Source organism: Ostrinia furnacalis, unplaced genomic scaffold (assembly GCF_004193835.3).
Source record: "Ostrinia furnacalis isolate ACB-3 unplaced genomic scaffold, ASM419383v2 OfSCF2157, whole genome shotgun sequence".
NCBI lineage: Eukaryota > Metazoa > Arthropoda > Insecta > Lepidoptera > Crambidae > Ostrinia > Ostrinia furnacalis.
In genome coordinates, this window is record NW_021132396.1 from 46,451 (window position 1) to 69,679 (window position 23,229).

The 23,229-nt window shown below is 35.9% G+C and overlaps 2 protein-coding genes across 2 annotated transcripts; one reads left to right on the plus strand and one right to left on the minus strand.

Moving 5' to 3' along the window:
• Nucleotides 1-1,214: 1,214 nt before the first annotated feature.
• Nucleotides 1,215-6,791, minus strand: LOC114354756 (uncharacterized). The gene is made up of 4 exons (XM_028307305.1): nucleotides 5,722-6,791; nucleotides 4,776-4,956; nucleotides 2,675-2,833; nucleotides 1,215-1,677 (listed from the first exon to the last, which is right to left on the minus strand). The coding sequence occupies exons 1-4, from the start codon at nucleotides 6,700-6,702 to the stop codon at nucleotides 1,397-1,399; spliced, it is 1,602 nt and encodes a 533-aa protein (XP_028163106.1). The 5' UTR covers nucleotides 6,703-6,791; the 3' UTR covers nucleotides 1,215-1,396.
• A 4,957-nt stretch (nucleotides 6,792-11,748) lies between these two features.
• LOC114354736 (uncharacterized) lies at nucleotides 11,749-13,797 on the plus strand. The gene is made up of 2 exons (XM_028307279.1): nucleotides 11,749-11,901; nucleotides 12,273-13,797. The coding sequence occupies exons 1-2, from the start codon at nucleotides 11,749-11,751 to the stop codon at nucleotides 13,740-13,742; spliced, it is 1,623 nt and encodes a 540-aa protein (XP_028163080.1). The 3' UTR covers nucleotides 13,743-13,797.
• The last annotated feature ends 9,432 nt before the right edge of the window (nucleotides 13,798-23,229 follow it).

Sequence of the window (23,229 nt, forward strand, 5' to 3'; positions counted from 1 at the left end):
TCATGACAGAGAATTTTCGCAATAATAGGTTGTGAGTCTTTGAACGTAAAACACATAATCGTTTGTTGGTATAAAAACAAACTGTGATTGTTATAGAGTCAGGCCCAGAACACACGGTGAAACGCAACTGCAACGAAACTAGAACTTCTAGTTACTTTTACAAAAGTAACTAGAAGTTGCAGTGATATGCCATTTAAAACCACACTTTGATTGGTTGTTACTAGACAAATGTCATGAGCAACAGTTGCGAAATTACAGAAATTAATTAGTTTGGATCTCTGCTGTTATATTATCTTCTTTCTTATTAACCCTCGTACCAGTAAAGATATTTTTTCTTGATTTTCTTCACCTTATTTCATGTCTGATTGATTTCTCTGTTGCTTGTGTTTTAAATGGCAATCCTGGCTCTGAAGAAAAATCTTGTAAAGGAGGGGTGGGTGTATGACACATATCAGACTCAGTTGGTGGAGTTTTCATCTTAGTTGACATTTTAAATCATCACATACCGTTCAGTAAATAGTGCTATCCCATAATACTCAAGTTATCGGATTCATAAGATATTAAAATGCATTGTTATTTGTGCTCAATGAACCATGCTGTTTTTGTTACATAAAGCGATTACTGATATTGATCATGAGTCGTCAACAATAAGCTTATAATGTGCTTTCGAGGTTGAAGCCTATAAGGCTTTGTTTGTCTTTGACTATCAAGTTTGCCGTATTTTGCTGACTCATCACTCACACTTTATTTAAGTACCTATGATTTTTCATTAAAGGGACCGAATTCGTTAAAACATTCTTTTAAATATTTCATGATGAATGAATCGCCAGGTGAAATGTGCAATATAACATTCAGACTGTATAGTAAAATTGTTAAGACATAGCTGACAATATTATTTAAATTAATTATGTATATAGATAAGTGAGATTTTTTACCTTTGGCTCAATGTGGCTCATGTGTTAGATATAATGTAGTTTCGTTGGGTTTTTATTTACTGACTTTTAGCCAATTTATTTTGTTTTATTTTTATTATTTTGTAGAAATGGTCTTGTGGCGTCTATTGTTATAGCCAGATATTGTGTATCATGAAAATACATGTAATTACCACCATTTAATTGTATTGTTTTATTTAAGAACGTAATTTTAAGGTTCTATTTCAGAACTTACGTAAAAACCCTATTCTATTTGCTATTAGGTAGGTACTAATATGTCAGATAAACTACAAACACACACTATCAGGAAAGGGTGAAACTGGTTCCAAATCTAGTAATTTTGTTTGACTTCTTTACCAAAAAAATGTTCAAACTAGGTACAATACTTCTCTTTTTTTTCTCTGTAGAAGTATGTCTTCTACTCGTTTAAGGAAGTTTTTTGCTTCTAATAAGCAATTCTGATTTCACAGTACAAAATTCCTCAACATCTTCTCTTTCCTCTTGGCCCACCATATCTCTATGACGAGCATAAAAGTGGAAATAAAGTAACTAGCGCATAGAAATATAAATGCAGTTCTTAGCTCCAGAATATTGGTAGGGGCAAAAGGCCTAGGCTCAGAGTTAATGATGCTGGTTTTCTTCGCCAATCCTAAGGCGTTCTGGGTGAAACGGTAGTATGCGTCAGGTAGGCCTGATTCCAGCAGCATCATTATGTAGACCTTCATCTCCATGGTGAACGGGAAACCTGCAACGTAAGGTGTTTTTTTTTTATGTGACAGGAGGCAAACGAGCAGACGGATCACCTGTGGGTCTAGACAAAGTGCAAATTATAATCGCAAACCAGTCAAAAAGTGGTCGAAAAGCCCCTTTTTTGTATGAAGTTTTGACGGATTCGATTTTCAATTCGATCAAAAAGTGCGTTTTGTCTAGGGGGGCTGATGGTAAGTGATTACCGTCGCCCATAGACACTCGCAGACCCAGGGGCGTTACAGGTGCGTTGCCGGCCTTTAAGGTGAAGATACGCTCTCCTCTTGAAAGCTTGTCGTATCCGTCCGAAAACACCGCAGACGACAGTCCATTCCACAGTTTTGACGTAATAAGACGTAAATATGACAATTTAATTATCTATACTTCATCATCATCATCATTTCAGCCACAGGACGTCCACTGCTGAACATAGGTCATTAAGGAAATCATTGGGAAACCAGTATAGTTCCTCAGACTAATTTAAAAACTTGAAAAAATCTATCTCAGCTATTAGTACCTTAAGCACGAATAACTCTAGGAATCAATTTGTTTTTCATAATGAGGACGATATTTATTCGTGCTCCGGGTTCAGAACAGTCTCCCGGAAAGCGAAAGTACTAGGATTTAATTCTCAATTGATGCTATTGTTTTTTTTTTCAAGTTTTAAAACATTTTTGGATAATATTATAGTTGTTGAAGACGTGTAACATCCAAAAAGAAGGTTGGTATGCCATTGACTACTTTTCTACGTTTGTTGCCAAAGCTCTTAACTAATGCTAAAGCCTGGTCCGTGAGCACGTAGAATTTTTGTCCAATGACCCCAAGCTACCCATCCTTATCGCTCGCGCGTAATTATGTTGCTGTCGCGCTTGCACACTCACTGCGGGCGCCCGTCGCACAGTCGCGACAGCAATATAATTACACGCGAGCGATAAGGATGGGTAGCTTGGGGTCATTGGACAAAATTCTACGTGCTCACAGACCGGGTTTTATACCTTTTCTTGTAACATAGGACAGGAAATTACTGCTGTAGCACTCGTGCACCAAGTACATCATGGGGTTGCCGGACTCGTCGGTGAAGTTCTGGCGAATCTCCAGCAGCACGTCGAATTTGCGTTGCAGGGACGCCATGTTAATGTTCGTTAGCACATCGCCTGAAATGGTAAGTGAATTAGAATTCTTTAGTTATTTATTGTGGATTCTAGCTAAGCTTTAAGCCTAGAAGCTGTAATCTATGTGAGAGTTTGGAGTACCTACTGATAAATATTTTTTTTTAAGAATATTAGCCCAAATTTAATAGTCCCGTTAGACCTTCGCTCGTGGTAAGCTAATTAAGTGTTACGAGTGGGCTCACCTCAATAGTCGAGCGGCGGTTAGTCCAGTCAATGAATGCCTTAACGACGGTGTAGAATGAAATCCGTGGAACACAATTTCTGACCTCGGGACTTTATTTAGCCTAGTTAGGTGGTGAACATAGCAAAAGTCCCCGCTCTTAGCCCTTGAGCCGGCGGGGAGAGGGGGGTTTAAAGGTACCACTTTTCGGTTTTTCGCTTAATCCTCGGAAACTATGCGTCCTAGTGACATGACTACTATGAACCAAAAAAAGCCTATTCAATTTGCTACAGGTGAGACCGTCAAGTTTTTCTATATCTTGTATAGTTTTTGCGGCATCTGCTCTAGAAGGTCTGTAAAATTGGAAATTTTATTGTTGTCTTACATGTTCCTTTCAGGAGAAAATCGACTAAATCAACATTGAGCAAACACTATAGACATGCGGGAGCATGTTAAGCCTAGTTCCATGGAGGGGACTGCACCGTGCGTATATTTAGACGAACCAATTAGAGCCACTTTTGACTCCTCATCATTCAAAAACTACTGTGCATTAACACTTCAAATTTGGCTCATGTATTGAGACTTGCAAGATGTACATCAGCTTCAAATTTCATAAATATACCTCAAACGGTTATTTAGGTATTGACGTTCAAAAATCGATATTTAGAGCACTACTATCTATCTATCACATGTGAAATGTTAAAATTTACTGGTTTTTTATTTGTTCCTTTGTATTTACATAACTACCTTTCTGGATGCCAAATTTGAACCTTCGAGGTCATCTGGAAGTGGTTAGAATTTGGTCTATAGGTCAGACATGTAGATTTTTGGACGTCAATATCTAAAGAACCGTTTGAGGCATATTTATGAAATTTGAAACTGATGTATATCTTGCAAGTCTCAACACATGAGCCAAATTTGAAGTGTTAATGCACAGTAGTTTTTGAGTGATGAGGAGTCAAAAGTGGCTCAAAGTGATTCGTCTAAATATACGCACGGTGTAGTCCCCTCGCTGGAACTAGGCTTAACATGCTCCCGCATGTCTAGAATGATTGCTCAATGTTGATTTAGTCGATTTTCTCCTGATGGGAACATGTAAGACAAAAATAAAATTTCCAATATTACAGACCTTCTAGAGCAGACGCCACGAAAACTATACAATTAATAGAAAAACTTGTCAATCTCATCTGTAGCAAATTGAATATGCTTTTTTTAGTTCAAAGTAGTCATGTCACTAGGACGCATAGTTTCCGAGGATTAAGCGAAAAACCGAAAAGTGGCACCTTTAAACCCCCCTCTCCCCGCCGGCTCAAGAGCTAAGGGCGGGGACTTTTGCTATGTTCACCTCCTAACTAGTCTAAATAAAGTCCTGAAGTCAGAAATTGTGTTCTACAGTTTTCCATCTATAATGCTTTATTGACTGGACTAGGTGGGATTCGAACCCGCGTTCCTCGGATCTCGAGTTGGCCAATCCGACCACTTCACCGTTGGGCTATAGTGGCTATGAAATTTTTAAGGCAACCGTTTATTTACAGGAATTCGCCATCGCCAATTTTTTGCCATCAAGATAAAATAAGTACCTAGATAGAACACTTTGTTGTACCTACACCACAAAAACAAGAAAATAAAAGAAATACACAAAAGAGGCGGCACAATTTAGGCGGTCTTATCGCTACGAAGCGATATCTTCTAGATAAGCTAGGGAAAAGACAGTTTGTTAAATGTTTTGTAAAGGCTGCCTTAAAAAAAATGTGTTCAACTTACGTTTGTCCGAATTGAGACTTATTTGAGACTGGACGCTTTCGTCCAGCATATTGTAGAAGGATGGCGACGTGTACACCGTAATCTGAGACCTATGCAATTCGTCCAAGGTCTTTATCTTGCTGTACCTCACTAACGTCGTGTATGTGTAGTTCACGTGCCCCTGTGGAAGATAGTATCCATGTTAGATCGACAAAGTCAATCATTAGTTTTTATTAGGCATAGAGAATGAACTTTATTTGTCGGGGAAAGAATGTATAAAATTGCATATCTATCTACCCTGCGGTTGTGCCTGCGGGGACAGGATTGTTTATGTGGGGCTTATCAAGTCAGAAGGATAAGGCATACCTACTAAAACGACCCCGGTGCTCCGTCATTCGCCTTAAGTGGGAAGGAACTTCGGTTAAAGCCTTCACTACCATAGCCTTAGTACCATAGTCATTGCCCGCCTATACGGCGGGCCCTACAAGCCCCCCATGACGGGGGGCGACGGGAGCAGTTGGGAGCACACAGCTGTTCCCGTCTGACGGTGGTGGTGGCCTGTACAATGCAGGAGGGAGCGCCGCCACGCCCCCGGCCCGCTGGCCATAAAGAGAACGAACTTAGCACAACCTAATGGAAAAATACTCCGTCATTTACTCATAGACAACAAATAACTTGGTGTGATGTGGTTAGCAAATCTACAAACTTACATTATTTATTTACCTTACTTGTTCTAACTTCAATACAAGTAAAGGGCATGGGCAATGGGCATGGTCGACAGTCAAAGTATGGTGTGTATTGCGAGAGCACCAAAAGTGGCTATTTAGGTAGGTGTGTTGCAACTTTGCAAGTATCTATTGTAGGTACTCGTATATCTACCTACTAGATTTAGGACAAATTACTAGTTAACTTTAAAAAATATACACTTTTATGAACATGTATGTCATGCTTTGATTAGCTACTTTACCTGAAATAACGAGCAGATGATGACCGATGTGAGAAGGCATAATGCACCTAACACTGAGATCTTCAATCGTTTGTTGAAATACCACCCAAATAAGCCAATTGATACCAAATCAATGATATTTGATGAATCAGTTCTTTTCCTCAGCACATTTTTTCGTACTTTTTCACAAATCTTATTAATTACACTTAGTAAAGTCAACGCTGCTATCATGGCCGCCCATGTATCAGGTCTAAAAAAATGAAAAGTATAACTCCACACAGGCAGGTAATCAGGAGTTTTTAGCACAGCGCAAACTGAATCGAACGAAACATAATGGAGAAAGCACAGCTTGTCCTCACTCAGGTATTGAATCATGAACCTTGAATTGAAGGATATGTCGAATTCACCACGCAGCAAATACCCCAAGCTGCCCGTGACAGTATTGTTGTACATATAACCATAGCCGTCGATGTCTTTGATTTCAGGAAAAGTGGTCTTAAACTGGTAGTAACGCAGAATGTCGTGCATTAAAAATGCGTCCATCCCACACATTCCATTCGTATAATTTTCATCCATCTTCAAATAGTAGTGAATATTCCGACAATCGGTTATAGAAGTAGGGAATCTATCGAATATGTTTACCCGGAGAGGGAACCCTTTTGTTAGGTTAAACATCTCTTTCAATATTAGATAGTGAACGTCTGCTGAGGATGCAGCAACCGTAGTTATTGTCCTGTCATACAAATCAAATTTGGATGGTCTCTTGTCATGGTAGAGCACGTAATAATCAGGGCATACATAAGGGAATTCAACGACAGCATGAAAGTTTAAATATTTATGCCAGAGAAGATTGAGGAATTGGTCAATTGCCGCATGGACTTCAACATCAAATACTCCTTTATCACATTTATATTTGGTATCCCTAGTTGTTATTATTATGTACACGATGGATTCGTGAGACTTCAGGATTGTTTTCATTGTAGGATGATAAAGGATCGCCATGTTTAGATCGTGAATAACAACTGCTATATTTGGGTTAATGTTTGCGTATTCAATTGTTTCATTTTCAGGTGCGTCGCCATTGTCGCGTACTAATGTGACTGACGTGCCGATGCTTCTCTTGTTGAGAAGACAGTCTTCTAAATATGTGTTACAGTTTTTGTCTGTAACGAAAACCACAACTTGCTTTTTAAAAACAATATCATTAAATGGTGTGGAACAATAGAATTTATTAGTAGTTTTATTTAAAAATAAGGTCTCTTCAAAACCTTTACAATTTCTTAAAATTAACGCGATTATAACAAGAGCAAAATTAGTTTGTATAAAAGACATCTTTATAGCTATCTGTCTGAGGTTCGTATGAATTAAAATCACGTAGAAATTTCTTATAATACTCAGTTAACTAAATTAAATACTGCCCACTAAAAAATGTTAGATAATCATCATTTTAATCACAATAAAAGCAGGTAAGTAAATATGACATTTACGCTGTGATGAAAGTATCCAATACATTAGCGACTAGTATCACTCATTTCAAAACGTGAAATGAATTTACTCACGGAGTTTAAAAAACGCTGCGTTTCATCAACATCAACTTACAATAATATAAAAAAAATTGAGAATTTGTAAGAGTCAAGGTAATTATACTTGCTAGTTGTTGTTACAGGCTCTTTGATTTTTTTTCAAATTGCCTAAAATTTATGACACCATTCACGCCATAAAACTATCCATGATAGAAGATTACATTCAAAGAACAATACATATCGATGAAGATCTTCTTGTGTCAGAGCGTCTTTTCACGAAAATAAGTAGGTTAATGAAGGTAATATTGATGCTTGCTTAGATGTAGTTAGCACAAAATAGTTATGTTTTAACCGCAGCGTTTTACTGTTCAGTGCGTAAAGAAATTGATTTCAAGTTACATTGTGAACTGTTATCGTTGCTGATCGCTTCATATCGACTGAAATGATCATTTTCCGTTGGCACCTCCTACTGTTGATGTTAAACATGTTTGCTGACTTTGCTTTGATGTCATGATTGTCACTATTAAAAGGATTAATCTTGAGAAATTGTGTGACAACCTGTAAATATTAATTCTGGACGCAACTAACCAAAAGGTGTTTGTACTACCTACTAGTACTTACTTAAAACGTAAGTATATAGTTTATTCAACAATTAACACCTAATACTTACCTATATAAAACCAGTGTTTTCCCCGTCATATACAGTTTCAAATCTACATTCCATCGTCTCGGAACAGAGCATGAAGCACTTGGCATATGTAATTCTGCTGCTAGTTATTTTGAAGATGGCCACCTGCCTGATGGACGGGCTATTCTTGAATCCTGAAGTGTTGAAGGCAGACCACGAGATCTTGAGAGGAAACCATCTCATGGACTACGATCCTGTACGAGTAGACTACGTCAATAATGCGATCATCGAAATACCCGTGGATAACTTGGAGATTGTTTTTGATTTGAAAGATAGCATTGTGTAATGGACTAAAAACGAATATTGTAATCAATGGTTTTAATTTTTTTTGTATTAAATAAATATAATGTGTTTTATATCTATATTAATTTTATTTCAAATAGATCCTTCTATCGGGTAGAAAATTCTGCATAATTTAGGCCTTAAATTGAATTAATTTTCATTCACATTAAGGACCAATTTCCTTAAATCTAGTCTTGATTCTTAAAAAAATAAAGTTAATGAGCTGACTCACGTTTATGTATGTTCTAAATACCTACTTCGTTTTCGTTATTTTCAGAATAACATATCCACAAATTTAATTCAAATGTTTTATAATTAATGCCATTTTGATGATAGTTGTTAAAAAAATATATATACGAGTATTTGGTGAACCTACTCGTAAATAGAGATAAAATTTTTTATTGTACACAAAAAAGAAAAGAAAGATACACAAAAGAGACGGCAAAATTTTATTTAGGCCATCAAGTTATGGTATCAAAGCCTAAGTATTGTAAATAAACTCTATTTACTCCTCAGTTAAATAAATACATAATTACTTTTGTTTAACAGTTCTAAAGTTGAGTCTCAGGTTTGGTTACTTTTAATTTTATTATGTCAGATCTTGGTTTTTATTTCTAAGAAGAAGCAAAAGAAAAAATACTACTCCAGTCTATTTTGCTCGTGTTTTCAGCATTACTAAATATTGAACACTGAAAAGTCACTTAAAGTAGATACCTACTAGGTAGGTACTAAGAGCGTGAAAAGGGTGTGAATAATATAGGTCAATATTTGTAAGTATAAAAACCTTTTTAATTCTATAGATATTTTATTAAAAGTAATGCATAACTTACATTGTTAATAATATAAGAAAATTGTTAACGTAAAGAATAGAGATACAATTTACGATGTCTCAGAAGCTTTACGCGATACCTAATACGGTATTTACAGTACACGATCTTTTATTTCACATCACTGACAAACATTCTGAGAGAAAAGTCTGATTGAACCACTAAAGGATCGTATACTGCCGTACTTGATGCTTGAGGCACTCTGGCACTTAACATCCATAAACGTTATTAAAATACCCGAAGATTAACCCAACCACGTGGGTAAGAACTTAATCCTACGTCCTTCTAGACTGGACAGTCCACTCTCGAACTTGAGTCCTTCAAGATCAGCCAGCAAATCGTTGCTCGGGTTGTCACCTCGGAGGGCTGACCGTTTGGCCACCTTGTGGTCTTTGGCGTCTGCTACAGTAGTTGCTTCAATGGGAACCAGTACTGGTACCTCGTCGATTACTTCGATTACTTCTACCAGAGGAACGTCTTCAGACAACGTAGTAGTTTCAGCCTGGTCCACCGGGACGGGCGATGCGATTGCGACGGCGAGTAGCGCCAGCGAGAGAAGGACAAACGACGAGGAAGCCATGGTCTTTGTGGGCTTCAGGAAACTTCTCCGCTTTGTGTTTGGGAGTGCACCCAGATGCTTGTTCACTTGTTCTTGTTTTCCGATTGTGTTGCAACTCGAACCCTACGCGTGCGTTTTATACAAATTTTCGATGTTCAGGTGTTAACCAATGTACCTTGAAATGGCGTTTTGACGCATTCATCTATAATGCTAATGCCTTTAGTAAATACTTCCAATAACATAATGACCATGAATGTGTTTTGTTTGATATTATGAATACTGAAAAGATGAAAAGGTTTAGGATGATCTGAGCAAATAAATAACAATGCGCAATGTTATTCTTGTAACTACAATAGTCATTCATTCTGACTAACGTCGTAAATAACTTGAGTAAGTATTTGGTTTTAATACTGAATAGAAAATTGTGCAATAAGTAGGTAAGCTAATTCAAGATGACTAATCAAATAAATAAATTACTGTGATGATTAGCGGAGATCAATAACTGTGGTAGAGCAACAATAGTGGATTTTCTCAAGCAAGGCAGTAAAACCTTTCAGTCGATATAGGCTGAGGATAGTGGAACCTTTACTATGATTGAAAACTTATGCGTAAGATATGCGAGCCGGTCGCATGCGACACCTTCGATTCAAAAATTAAAGTACAACATACCCTATGTAATATGCGTATCTTTATTTTTAATCCCTGACGAATGAACGATCTTTTTTTACAGAGTAGCAAAAAAGTATTTGCAATACCCTAAAATGTTTATTTATAACTTGGAACCCCTGAAAATTGTCACATCCTTAAAAGTTCATCCAAATCCTTTTGTCTGAATTATTTGTTTTCAATCATGGACCAAATAAGGACTGATTATATCGCATGACCAAGTGCTAAATGAGATGTTGTTTTATATTTTTAACAATACCATCAGCTGCATTTGGAGTCTTGTTAGCACTTGGACCAAGCCTCGTGAGGAAACAATCACTCGGAGCACTGTTTTTAGAATAGCTATTGAAACATCGTGGTTGTTTGCTTCTTCAAACAAGACTGAGTGTACAGAATCAATGATGGGAAATAAATTGCGCAATCATCGTTTCACTTATAAACTGGCTCCCGGTTGCGAACTGGATCAGTTTTCAAAGTTGAAAGTCGTGCAATATAGGTATCGAAAATGCGTTCAATGTTTTTCGTCGTCGCTTCGCTAGCGCTGTGGACAGCGTGCGTCTGCGCACCGGCCGAGTCGGACGTGATCCAGCACATCCCGGAAAAACCCGAGCTAACACCGTCAGCTATCGGAAAAGATGCTGCGAAGTCTGGTGCTGCGGGAGGAGATTCTGGTGTTACTGAAGCCAAGCCGGTGCAGAGAGCTCGTCGTAGCGTAGAGGGACAGGAGAGCGACTTGCTTCCTTCAAGAGGTCAAGTAGACGCGTCTCCTTTCGGTGAAGTTTCCCAGCTGGAGGGCCGTGGACGTATCAGGGTGCTGCCTGCCTTCCTCGGCTAAACTAACCAGTTACCAAAACCTCTGAAAATTGTGGCAATCCTTCCAACGTTTATGGCTAAGTCTCACCTATGTAAAGTAATTGTATGTAAGCCTTTTATTTCAACCGGAAAATCATCTAATTTTAAGTTTATCTGATCTATTGTTTATGTATTGTTATGTTAGTTACGGTGTAATAAATGTTTATTAAGTCATTTTTGTTTTTTAATAAAACAATATTTACCTATTCCCCAATCCATCTAATAAGCAATACTAAGGAACAAATAATAATGTTTTGATAAATATCATCTGTGGCTATAGGATTGTGATACGAGTATGTATAGGATTAGAAATTAGGAAAAATGGATTTAATTACTCGTAGAAGTAACAACTAAATAAAAAAAAGTACAATTCAGATTATTATTATTCAATGTCAATTATCTTAATCGTAGCAGATATAAGTAAGCAAAGAAAATGATTTCTCTAATACTTCATGTGCATACGTTAATGAGTGACATCAATACAAGGGAAGTTAATTAAAACAAATTAGCAAACGTCTAACAACCTAATTAGAATGCAAACTTATAAAACACGATGCAAGTGCAGTTGATGCAATTGTTTGTTATGAAGTTACCACAATGTTTGTGGCCGTTATTATTTTATTTGTGAGTCTTAGTAATTATTCCGATGCAATGCAAGCATTGAACCTGGAAACAAACGTCAATGTGCCTGGTGAAGATGTTCAAAAGTTAGGAGTAAAAAATCCAAATCAAGTGCAAAGTAATTCTGAAACTGAAAAAGATAAACCAATGAAAAATGAAAATTCTGAAATAATTGAGACTGCTGCAAGTGTAGTTTACCGACCACTCTTTGTGTATCGGAAAATTGTTCATAGCAAGCGTAGAATAACTATGTACAACGCCTTTGCAGGCTAATCGTTTGCAATATTGTAAAAAGTAAGTCCTTTTGTTAGTAGTTTATTAGAAATAGCCATAAAAGTTTCTTAATTGGCAATAAAATATGATCGTTAAATTAATAATTTTATAGGCTTGATCCAAATGGCTAAACATTTGTGTAAAAATTTCAAGCAAAGTTGGTGCAAAAATGGAGCATCTTAGTTTTATGCTACTTTTGCTTGGACTTCTATGCGTAAGTTATTTAATTGTTCTTATGTGATAATATAAAGCTATGTTTAAGTCAATTTACTTCTTTCCAGACTTCCGATGCTGGAATATCACCAGTTCATGATCTCAAAGAAAAAATTAACTCTAAATTAGTCGGCGAACGCTTCCTTTTGAAGTCTCCTCACAAAGTTCTTAATCATTTGGATAACTCCATTTTAAAAGCAACAAGAAATGTAACCCAAAATCCAAAAATGGAAGAAACCCTTTATCAAATTTCTAAGGATCTGGTTTCTGCTATATTATCAAAACTAGAGATTCAAGACAAAATTACAAGGATTACTCGAGAAGCACTAGAAGCTCCTGGCAAGAATAAAGGCATTACAGCTATAGAGACTAGACGCATCCTAGACTACATCTCACGTACATTGTCTGGTCACATGCTTAGCATAACTAAAGTGTCAACAGAGCCGGAACTTCATCGACTTGTTTACGGTTTGGCTCAAATCGCTGCTGAAGTGTCGATTGTATCTGCATTGAAAGACATCACGTATGCTACTGCATTGTCGAAAAAACAATCAGTTGATTTGTCGCTACGAAAGAAGAGGTCAATTCCAAATAATGGTCCCACAACGATGGCAGCTCCTTCTATTGTCTCACCAATATATAATGCTATTTTGAATAAATCTATGTCAAATTCACCAAGCAAAGAAACAAAAGCAGCTAATACTACGCTAATACCTAGAGATCCCCATATTTCACCTTATACGGTATTATCTAAAAACGATAAAGATATTATGCGATTCTTGAAAGTAAAGAAAACTGCACAGTTTCCTATAAAAGGATTTTTAAATCAAACCGCTTTAGATATTGAAAATAGTGAAACTCTTACAAACAATACTGATAGCATAGTTTTGGATAAATCAATAAATGGCACACATTACGTAACGCAAGACACTCAAACTTTAGATGTGCAAGAATTAAACGCACCAGGTCTCATGGATGACTGGCTCGATCAGAAGGACAACGTTTTCAAAACAACAATAAACTCTGAGATTGCAGCTGAAATGGATACAGATCAGGTTGATGGCGAAGACGATGCAACTAATGAGAAAAAAACTAAACTCAGACTTGAGAGGTTAGAAGTAAAAGCTAAAAAAGCCATTCTTTATGCTGGTGACGTTGCTTATTTGACGGCGGCTAGCGTGGTAGCTCTGAGGCGAGCCTTAACTGCTTCTATAGAGGTACAAATGTCGGTAAAGTATGCCAAGAATGGTATGTCCAATCACCAAGATTTGATGATGAATTTGGCAAAAACGGCAGCGCAACAAGCTGGGAAAGAGGCAAGAATTGCCACGTCGAAGTCTCTTGCTTGTGAACGCGTCATCAAACTGGCTTTGAAGTACACAGCACAATCCCAGGGGGCCAATTTGAATCATGTGGCTAATAGAATTGTAATGGATTCCTTATCTCTATCAACCCTCGCTAAATCCATGGCATTTGTGTCTTCTGATATTGCTATCAATTCCTTGTATCAAGCTACTGATGTTAAACCTCCATCTTAGATTTGTCAATGCACTAAAAGCATTTACACCAATTCAAATGTAATTTAATTACAGTGTAGTTTGGATTTGTGTTTTATTTTTTACCAAACATTAAGTTAGACTTAGCAAGCAAAGCTGTTTAGTTAGGGAGGCAATAAATTTCTTGATTGATTTTGTGAGGATAAAATGTATTAAATATAAAATAGGACTTAAATGATAGGTCTTTATGTTTTCAATTTATAATTTATTTATTAAATCTAATCAGTCATTTTGTTTCCAATCGTTTACCAGTGGGCGCCCCAGTATGGTGTGTAGACTGGTCTGTAGTAGGAGTAAACTCTGAAAAATATAAAATTAACTAGGTACTTACTATATAATCTTGCGCTCAAAGAAATCAAAATCTGGTAAATGACAGTACGAAATAACAACTGGCCTCGAAATCAGAATAGGAACACGCTATTCCTATCCTTAAGTAGCAATTATGGATTGAGGAAGAAGTATTTTTTTGAATACTAAGTATTCATAGTTTCCGAAGAAATAACGAAATGATTGCGAATAGGAGAGTTACTTTACCTTGGTACATAGTAGTGTCGTCGCAAATGTGGGTATCTGAAGGCTCCAAAGCGCCAGAAGGTTGCGTCAGTCTTCAAGTCTGCTTGGTCATCCAGAACATTCGTCTGCGGATCTACGGCTGGAGCGAGCTCGTCTTCGGAAAGCTGGATGTCATCCACTGGTATAGCAGCGCACACAGCCACGAAGAATAGAACTGCCAACGTTTTTAGCATCTGAAAAAGGAAAAAGTAAGACTATAATTTGAGTAACGCAGAAAAGTACCTATAGAGTTATTTAGGTATACATATTTAGGTGCGTCATAAAAGACGCTAGCAAATGCGCTAGGATCATTGGTAGTAAGTACTTTTTAAAAATTTGATTTATTTTTTAAACCTTGTTTTATAGGTATGCAGGTCCTGTAAAAATAATCTAACTGCTCAAAACTTACCATTTTGTCAGTGGCAGTTTGCTTCATACATATGAAGACCCTCTAGGATTCACTGTGATACTGATGCATCTGCTCGTGTGGCCACGGTATATATCCCAGCGAAAAGATTCTCGAATATAACGAAAATGTAGATTATCCTGCTTTCACAGCATTGACCTGGTCAGCTCAAATTGTGGTCAAAAGACAGTTAATCTCTATAAAAGAACCTGTTTAGATGACGTTTTAGTAGTCGGATGCGAATGACGCTATTTTTGATAACTATCCTTTTCTTTTCGCATTTTTAATTTTATATTCTAACTTTTTATAACTTTTAAAATGTTTTTCTGGTTCCGTATTACTTTTGAAATAACGTCCACGCATTTATCTATACCGTCTGGTATCTATAGCAGCTTCTTAACTTAGGACTTAAAATACCATGATATAGTTTGGTAATCAGAAGATAACCCAAAAGTGTCACGTATTATTGAACTGGGAAATTAAGATATTTTTCCTAGAAAATTCCTGAATGCTATAGGTTTTCATTACGTCTTCTCATACCCCACTGTAGTTACAACCCCCCTATAACTACCAACTTTAAACTGACAAAAAGTTTTCTGGTTTAATAACCACACTCATATGGATCTATGGGATCCATATGAGTGTGGTTATTAAACCAGAAATTAATCACTTTCTTGTGCGTAGATCGAAGCTATAAAATAAATGAGACCTACTTTACATTTTACTACTTTTCACATGAAAGTGAAAGAATAACACATCCTAGTTAATTATACATATTTAGGACTCTATCTATAGCTAAACAAAGCTATGATTTACAACCGCGGTCATAGAGAGTTGACTCTCTCTCAATCCGGAGGTATTAGGTTCGATTCCTTGCTGGGCCGCAATGCGCATACAAATTGAAATCACACTAGAGTTAGACACGCATTATCCACCGTTTAGATTGAGTTTTATTAGAGCCTATTTTGGATCGGAATGTTTGATAAACATGTTGTGCCTTCGTTGTCGGAAATTAACAAGATCCTATAGTTCCTACAGTTAAAAACATCAACCTCTCTGAAACCTAAACTCTACGAAATCGATTTGGTAGAGTCGACAGCAATGCCCTCTTTGGAAAAACTTATGTATCTAATACATAACGTTTTCCAAACCTACATCACACTACAGTAATCTTCAGATTTTCCACAAGGTGGCTTTAGTCGACCAAGTTCGATTTGGTTGCTCGAATTTGTAGGTAGAGTCATCGATAAATGGTAACTATTTCGTCTAGCTCTACATAGATGTCGCTAGTTACGTTATCAGAGCAGTTTTGTAAACACAAAACTGTAAATAAACAACAGAACTGCCCTAATTTCTCAGCCTCCTTGAATATTGTGTATTAAAAGTAGTGATTTAGAAAAATATAATAACTAATTTGGTAGACGTAAAGTAGTTCCATACTGGAAGCAATTCGTTAGTCCTGATCTAGCTATTTACTAATAATATTTTTCCCTATGCAGTAGCAAGAAACACCTAATTCACAAATTAAAGTTTTTTATTTTATTTTTTATTTCCAAACCATAACACTAATACAGCTTAAAATCTTAATCACGTTAATTAACAACTTCGTGTTTATGAAGTAATAAAGGAAAATAATATAATTTAATCGCCTAGGTTCATTCATCGCATCATTTTTACATTTAACATTGCACTCTACTTACGATTCGAACTTGACATAATTTCATTCACTAGGTAGGTACTTGTAATAGTTCCTACGCAGTTTCCTTTAGATTTTCCTCAACGGCATCTGACTGTGGTTATGTAACAATGAAAATTGCCGTGTACTAGTACATATTTAGTGCCTCTGTAATTTTACAACTGTACTTACAATAGATGAATTCCAATTCTAAATTTTATTGTGCTCTGCACAGGGTGGAAACTATAAGTGACATTACGCGATTATTTCTTAACTACACAAGATATCGAAAAACTGTTTATTGGTCCTGAAATTACTTCATGAGCTTTTTCAAACGGTACCAATATTAGGTTACAGAATAAACTGGATCTATTCTATTTCCAGCTTCCAGATCTTTTGAGTTGCATCTAAGTTTCGTCAGTTGCGTCATGTGTGGTCTCTCAACGGATGCTATGGCAGAAACTTAGATGCAACTCAAAAGTAACTAGCAGTTGCAGTTTCGTTGCAGTTGCGTTTCACCGTCTGTTCCTAATGCTATAAAATCCTATGCTCAGTTATTAGTTGTTTAAAGAATTGCAAGCAGAACTACAGCGTGTAAAAAATAATAGTCTAGACATAGTTCGACAATTTTAATCGATTTCAAGAACCTTATCAGCCTCCAGTCCAGACACAATCGGTGATAAGGTCTTATCTAAGGACGGAGCCGTGACACGTACGACGCCCGCGCGGGGCTCGTACGTACTTATCGATCGGATCCGTGTCGCAATCCTTGCTATCGGACTGTGACACGGACACACACTTTATGAGTAAGGCTTTTTTTATCCACAACAAGGAGCTCTAGACCTGGCCTGCATCTAACCTGATGGAAAGTGATGATCAGGCTGAAGGCTTTAACAACAAGAGAAACTGGCTCGTTTGCCTCGAACTGCCAGAACACAACATGTTCCATAGGTTTATGTGTAAAACTATGGAAAATAATTCATCATCATCCCTGCAGGAGAATAGCTAAACATAGAGGCACATAGAATATTTGCTCTAAACTCCCCAGCCCCACGCTGCGTTGTCCAGAGTTTGGGAGGCCTGATGTTGCCATTTTTGCTTATAATAAGTAAGGACTTAGTTGCCTTGGGTAGGGAAGCTATTCACGGGAAGAGTAGTCTAATATATTCTGTTTACCTATCTTTAAGATGAGTTTATATTCAGGAAAGACAATATTATTTGCCTGAAAATAAGACAAGGTTGAAGAGCGTATAAAAGACATCAACGAGTTCATGGGAGTTGAGCCCAAAATTGATTATAAAAAATTAAATGCAAAAGTAGGTTATTTGCTATTTACACTCCATAAAAATTGTGTAAAAATATAATTATGTGATCTAAAATAGCTTCGTGACATTGTGATCACGATTGAACGTTTACGCAAAAACCACAAATACTAAGCTAACCGCTGTACCTAGATAACAATTATGCAGTGTTTACTTCGAATACAATAATATAATTTGTTTATGAAAATACAGACCAAAACCAACAATTAATTATTTTCAATGACATAAGGGTAGGTATGGGCAGGCGCAGGGCACATAGTACGCATAACTGACGGCCGATGGGGCAGCAAGGTTCTGAAATAGAGCGCAGTGTAGGACGTCCACTCACAAGATGGACTGACGACCTCATAAAGGTAGCAGGAAGGCGCTAGAAGCAGGCCGCCACCAACCGGACATTGTAGAAATCACTATTTAGCAGTACATGTCCTATGGCTTAAGAGTGAGGAACCTGAAGGAAATAATATCTACATTTTCGCTTAAATTACGGCAAAATTATATGCCTTTTCTTAATCTTTTCTTATTTTGTATCTGCTGTAACTCGTAGGTATGTAACATAAATAATATATCATCATAATGACGGCCAAGCAATTTGCAAAATTATTTCTAAATGCGTCACAATTTTTTGTTCGAAATTTCTTATTTGTGGTTCTAAATAGCAACAAAAACGATGTTAGACCGTAACGAAACATTGCATTTTCTGCGATTACTTATGTAATGTAATGTGTCATTCAATTGTATGTTCTTGTTGTAACATTATGTGGCTGTGTCACCATTCTCGCGGTTCTAGCAGCTCTAGGAATCGGTACATAGCGTTGTCAATACCGATATAGGTAGGTACCTTTTCTAAGATGTTTTATGTTTACTGACAGAGAGAGCTACAAGATGATCATGTTCTTCAAAAGTGTAGTACTCGTAATATTCGATTAGCTCGGCGTTAAACGATTTCTAAAAAAGTTTAAAGTTTATTTTCTTCACGAATTAAGATAATTACTCATGATTTTATCGAATAGAGTAATGTTGCATTGTTGTTTTATGTAATAATTTTTTTTTTATCAGGCGATGGATTATTAACTAAAACGTGCCAACCAAACACGGAACCTCAACAGTCAACACAAAATTGTTATCTTCAGATACTAGCTTAATCCCACGGATTCTTACTGGAGGCTCAATAAACTAATATTTCCAATACTAATAAATAACACTTGTAATAAACTAATATTTCCAATACTAATAAATAACAATATTGTTTGTGATTACCATTTACCAACTGTCAAACCACACATGTAATGCAATAAATGATTTGATTTGATTTATAAATCAAAATCCACATACGGACACAATAGTAAAACAATAGATGTGTACAACATAATACATTAAATTATAAATTGGGTTGCTTGTGTTTATTTAATTTACGATACCTACTTTTTAAACGTTTCTTATTTGTAAACAAATTTCTTCCCATTTTAACTAAAAATAGCCTGATTTTAAATTCGGTACCGAAAACCGGTATCCATGTTCCACAAACTTTTGAGCACCGAAGACGACGTCCTTGGGCTGCATGTGGCAATTGAAAAATACATATCAACGTAAGATATACCTGTTTATGCAAACTCTACATTAATATTGTATTTCAGTCACCAATAGATTTATTTAAATATACCTACACTGTATAATCCTACTATCCTACTATGCGAAAGTTTGTATGGATGTCTGGTTGTTTACGTTAGGTACTCTTTCACGCAAAAACTACTGAACGGATTTTGATGAAGCTTTACAGTATTTATTGTTTAAAACCGTTAAGTTATTCTACTTAATATAAGCTATAATTTATGATGATCTGTGACAAACTGAATTTCACGCGAGTGAAGCCGCGGGCAAAAGCTAGTTTATCATATACTTTATCACACAAAAAGTTTGATTTTACTATCAATTAAAACTACTTTTCCTAAAGGACAATATCAAATTTTAAAAAAGTATTTCCTCTACATACGTATCGGTTTTGTATTCTAGCACTTACCTAACTATAAATTCATTTATTGTTTATCTAATTGAGTCATTTAAAATCATAATAAACGTATTGTAAGACTCTGCATTAAAAGATCTTTTGGTCAAAACAAAATAATAACACATGCGAAGTTGAAGTTACACCGTTAAAACGGATTTAATATTTGCCGAAAACGGCTTGGTTTGGTAGACATAAATTTATAGGAACTAGGAAGTTCTTTGTCAACAGAAACAACCTGTTCTTACAATATTTTTGTACGCAGAACAACGTATTATCGTAAACTGGTCTTATTTTAGTAAACAAGCAAAAATACAACGCGCACTTTGTTAATTTATGTAGATCAAACACTTTTTGTAGTGTGTGCTAATACACGAACAGCTGGTAAATAACATGTTTCTGGCAAATTGTAGAATTGGGTTAGGAAATAACGCTAAAAAACTCAATTTGATCTCAATCATCATGACTATGTTCTATTGATCTAAGTATTGAAATTCAATCAAATAAGACCTAAGTTCTTGGACAAATAATATATATTTTTTTAAATAATAAAAAGGTTAATTGGCAGAGAAATCTCCTGCATTTATATTGCTCTCTAGCAAATAATTATTTTTTATGACTCCGGTAGTTTTATTATCTAATCGAACAATAAACAAACTGCTATTTTTATAGCTACCTGTTATTAAATAGTCACTGTTAGACTACAAGGTTGGTACCTTATGTCGGCCATATTTTCGCACGTTTCCACCTGATTTTGTAGCACCGATGGTTCTAGAGCTCTCAGAATGTGTTGCGTTAAAACGACACTTTGTTTCTTTACTTGTTCCATAGCAAACAGAAATATTGCGAGTACAATCAACATAAACAAATGAACGGGTATTGTTTATTATAGAGCGAATATAAGCGGTCAGTAAGGTAAGTAAGTCAAATTAGGTAAGGTGAAGACTTAAAAAATGTTACAGTAAGCTGTGTTTTGTTAGGATTTCTAAAGGGGCAGATCATGTTCTATTTAAATAATAGGTAGGTACGATAAAAGTAAAATAGTTACAATATTTCTTTATGAACCAAATTTTAATAATATTTTAGCAAATGTAGTAGTAGTTAGTATTATAAGTTTAATTGAGTGGGTTAATTACTTGATCTAGTAAATTCTAGAGTTCTAGGATATAGAGTCAGATTATTAAGTAGCCTAAACGTTAAATGCTGACCCGAATTCTTAACCATATAAGTAGACAAACATTTAAAGCATTTCATTCCATATCCTACTTACATACCTAGTTACAACTCGTTGCAAAATGTATGTAAGAGTCAAGTTTTCCGAGCACAGTCAAGTTGCTGCAGTATTTTGCGGGGAGGTGTGGTTGTGCGACCAAGTACGTACACTTGCAACATTGCAATGGAGTGACAAGTGACAAACCTTCACGGAGCTGTCTGAGTAATTGCACACCTGTTTTGGATAGTTCGAGATTAACTCTTCCATAGAAATGTTTAATGAAACAACTGACTATGATGTGTTTTCGACAAACATTTTTGTTAGTTTTTCATTGTTTAAATTGAGTAATGATCGTATGTAGTTTTCAATATTTAACTAATAAAGTAAATAGTAGTCTACTACTTGTGATATGTTTATATGTTCTACTTATGATGTAGACATTATTTACGTAAAACCTGTTAATATCCGGAACATTTAAACAACAAAGATGGGCAGATGTTAGTAATAATTCTTACTCAAGTATTCCGACTTTTGCACATTTTATTATAAACATATTTTTTCACTCGAAATCTACTGCCTCTTGTAGGACTTGAAGTTTGTCGGGCTTCCAGGGATTATAAGAGGGGTTGCTATGTCCATCGACCATTCCATCAGTGTAAGGTATAGATAGAAACTTTTTATTATCCTAACATACAAATAATGTAGGAAGTTAGGAACATTAAAAAAACAATCGTTAGATGATTGACAGTTTAATTGTTATTGAGATTTTTGCCTATGATTCTTAAATATCTAGGACATGATTACACACATTTTTTGCCACTCATTTTTATGCAAATGTTGTTGATATTCCGATGTGCTAAAGTCTACTGCTAGCTGTACTTTATTTTCGTCCGATTGTGCGTAAAAAATGTAAATATTGCCTGTTTGGTCAGTCTGAAGGCCAAACCACCTTTTCCGTTGATACGAATTTAATTCAAGAAAATTCTAGAAGGATTCGCTTCGTATGCCATATGCAGTGTTTCCTAATTAGGTAGGTATAATTTAGTTCCTTTGTGTGGAACTAACAACGGTAAGTACCGGAACAACAATGTCTGCTGTGGTTATTAACTCCACATAATGGTATGTATGACGATTGCTTCAATGATTCAAGCTGGACGGGAAATATTCCAATATTCTCCATAGATATTCCGTGACGTAGATTGTAATATTTGTAATACGAGTAATGTAACAGTTACAGTAAATAAGCCTACGTAAATCTTTTACCATCATGACGATCATAGCTACTTAAATAAATAAAAATAGTTTAATTTAGCCTAGCTAGTACAAATATTGTAAGCCTTATAAAATGAGAATGAGTCTCTTGTATTTTATTGTACCTAACATTGGAATTACTACTTCATACTAATGCCATACATGGAAAACCGCAATACCTACATACTTGTTGATTAAGTAACTAGTATTATACCAATTATTTTGAATAAGTCTTTTAGATGGAAAAATAACAGTGCCGTCTGTTAGTCTTTCAAGCTGAACGGAATGTATGTCTAGAGTCAAGACTCTATGATTCACCAAACGAGAATTTGAGAAAGATTGTCTTCAAGCATAAATTAAAACAACTTTTTTGTTAGTGTAGGTAGAGTTTAAGGCTGAGTTGCACCAACTTAAACGGTTAATTGTAACAGTAATCGATGTTTTATATGGAGTTTGACAGATTTTTAACGTTTGTTCAAGTTAAAGTGAAATGGTGCAACTCAACCTAATGTAGTCTCATGGGCACTAATTATATGTATCTTCCGTTTATACTTTGGAACACCTGTCAGCCAGGATCTACAACGAGGACAAACCTGATTTCCATGGATGTGAAATTCGACATCGAGTAAGATGCGACATCGTTAAAAATCGGCATTCGTTATATTCTCGTGATATTACAATGCCTGCAGATGTTTCGACTAATGTATTAACCAGTTACAATATTAAACAATGGTCAAGGCCTCGCAAATAGCTTTATGCTCTGAATACTTTTACGTCAGTGTAACGAACCGTCTTTGTGTCTTTAGTGCAGTCTGAAGAATAAGAATTTATTACGGTTTTAATATTAGCATTCATTTCCATCTTACAGATTAATAATTTTGAAAAAAATGCGCGATAGGTACTTATTATTGTTGCCACGGAGGTTTTTCTATGAAATTGTGTTGTTTGGTGTTCAAATTAGATCTCAATCTTTTTAATAAGCTACACTATCAAGAAACCAAGAATTTCAGTAGATTCTTGGCCTTGCCATCTTCAAAATGAAACTACC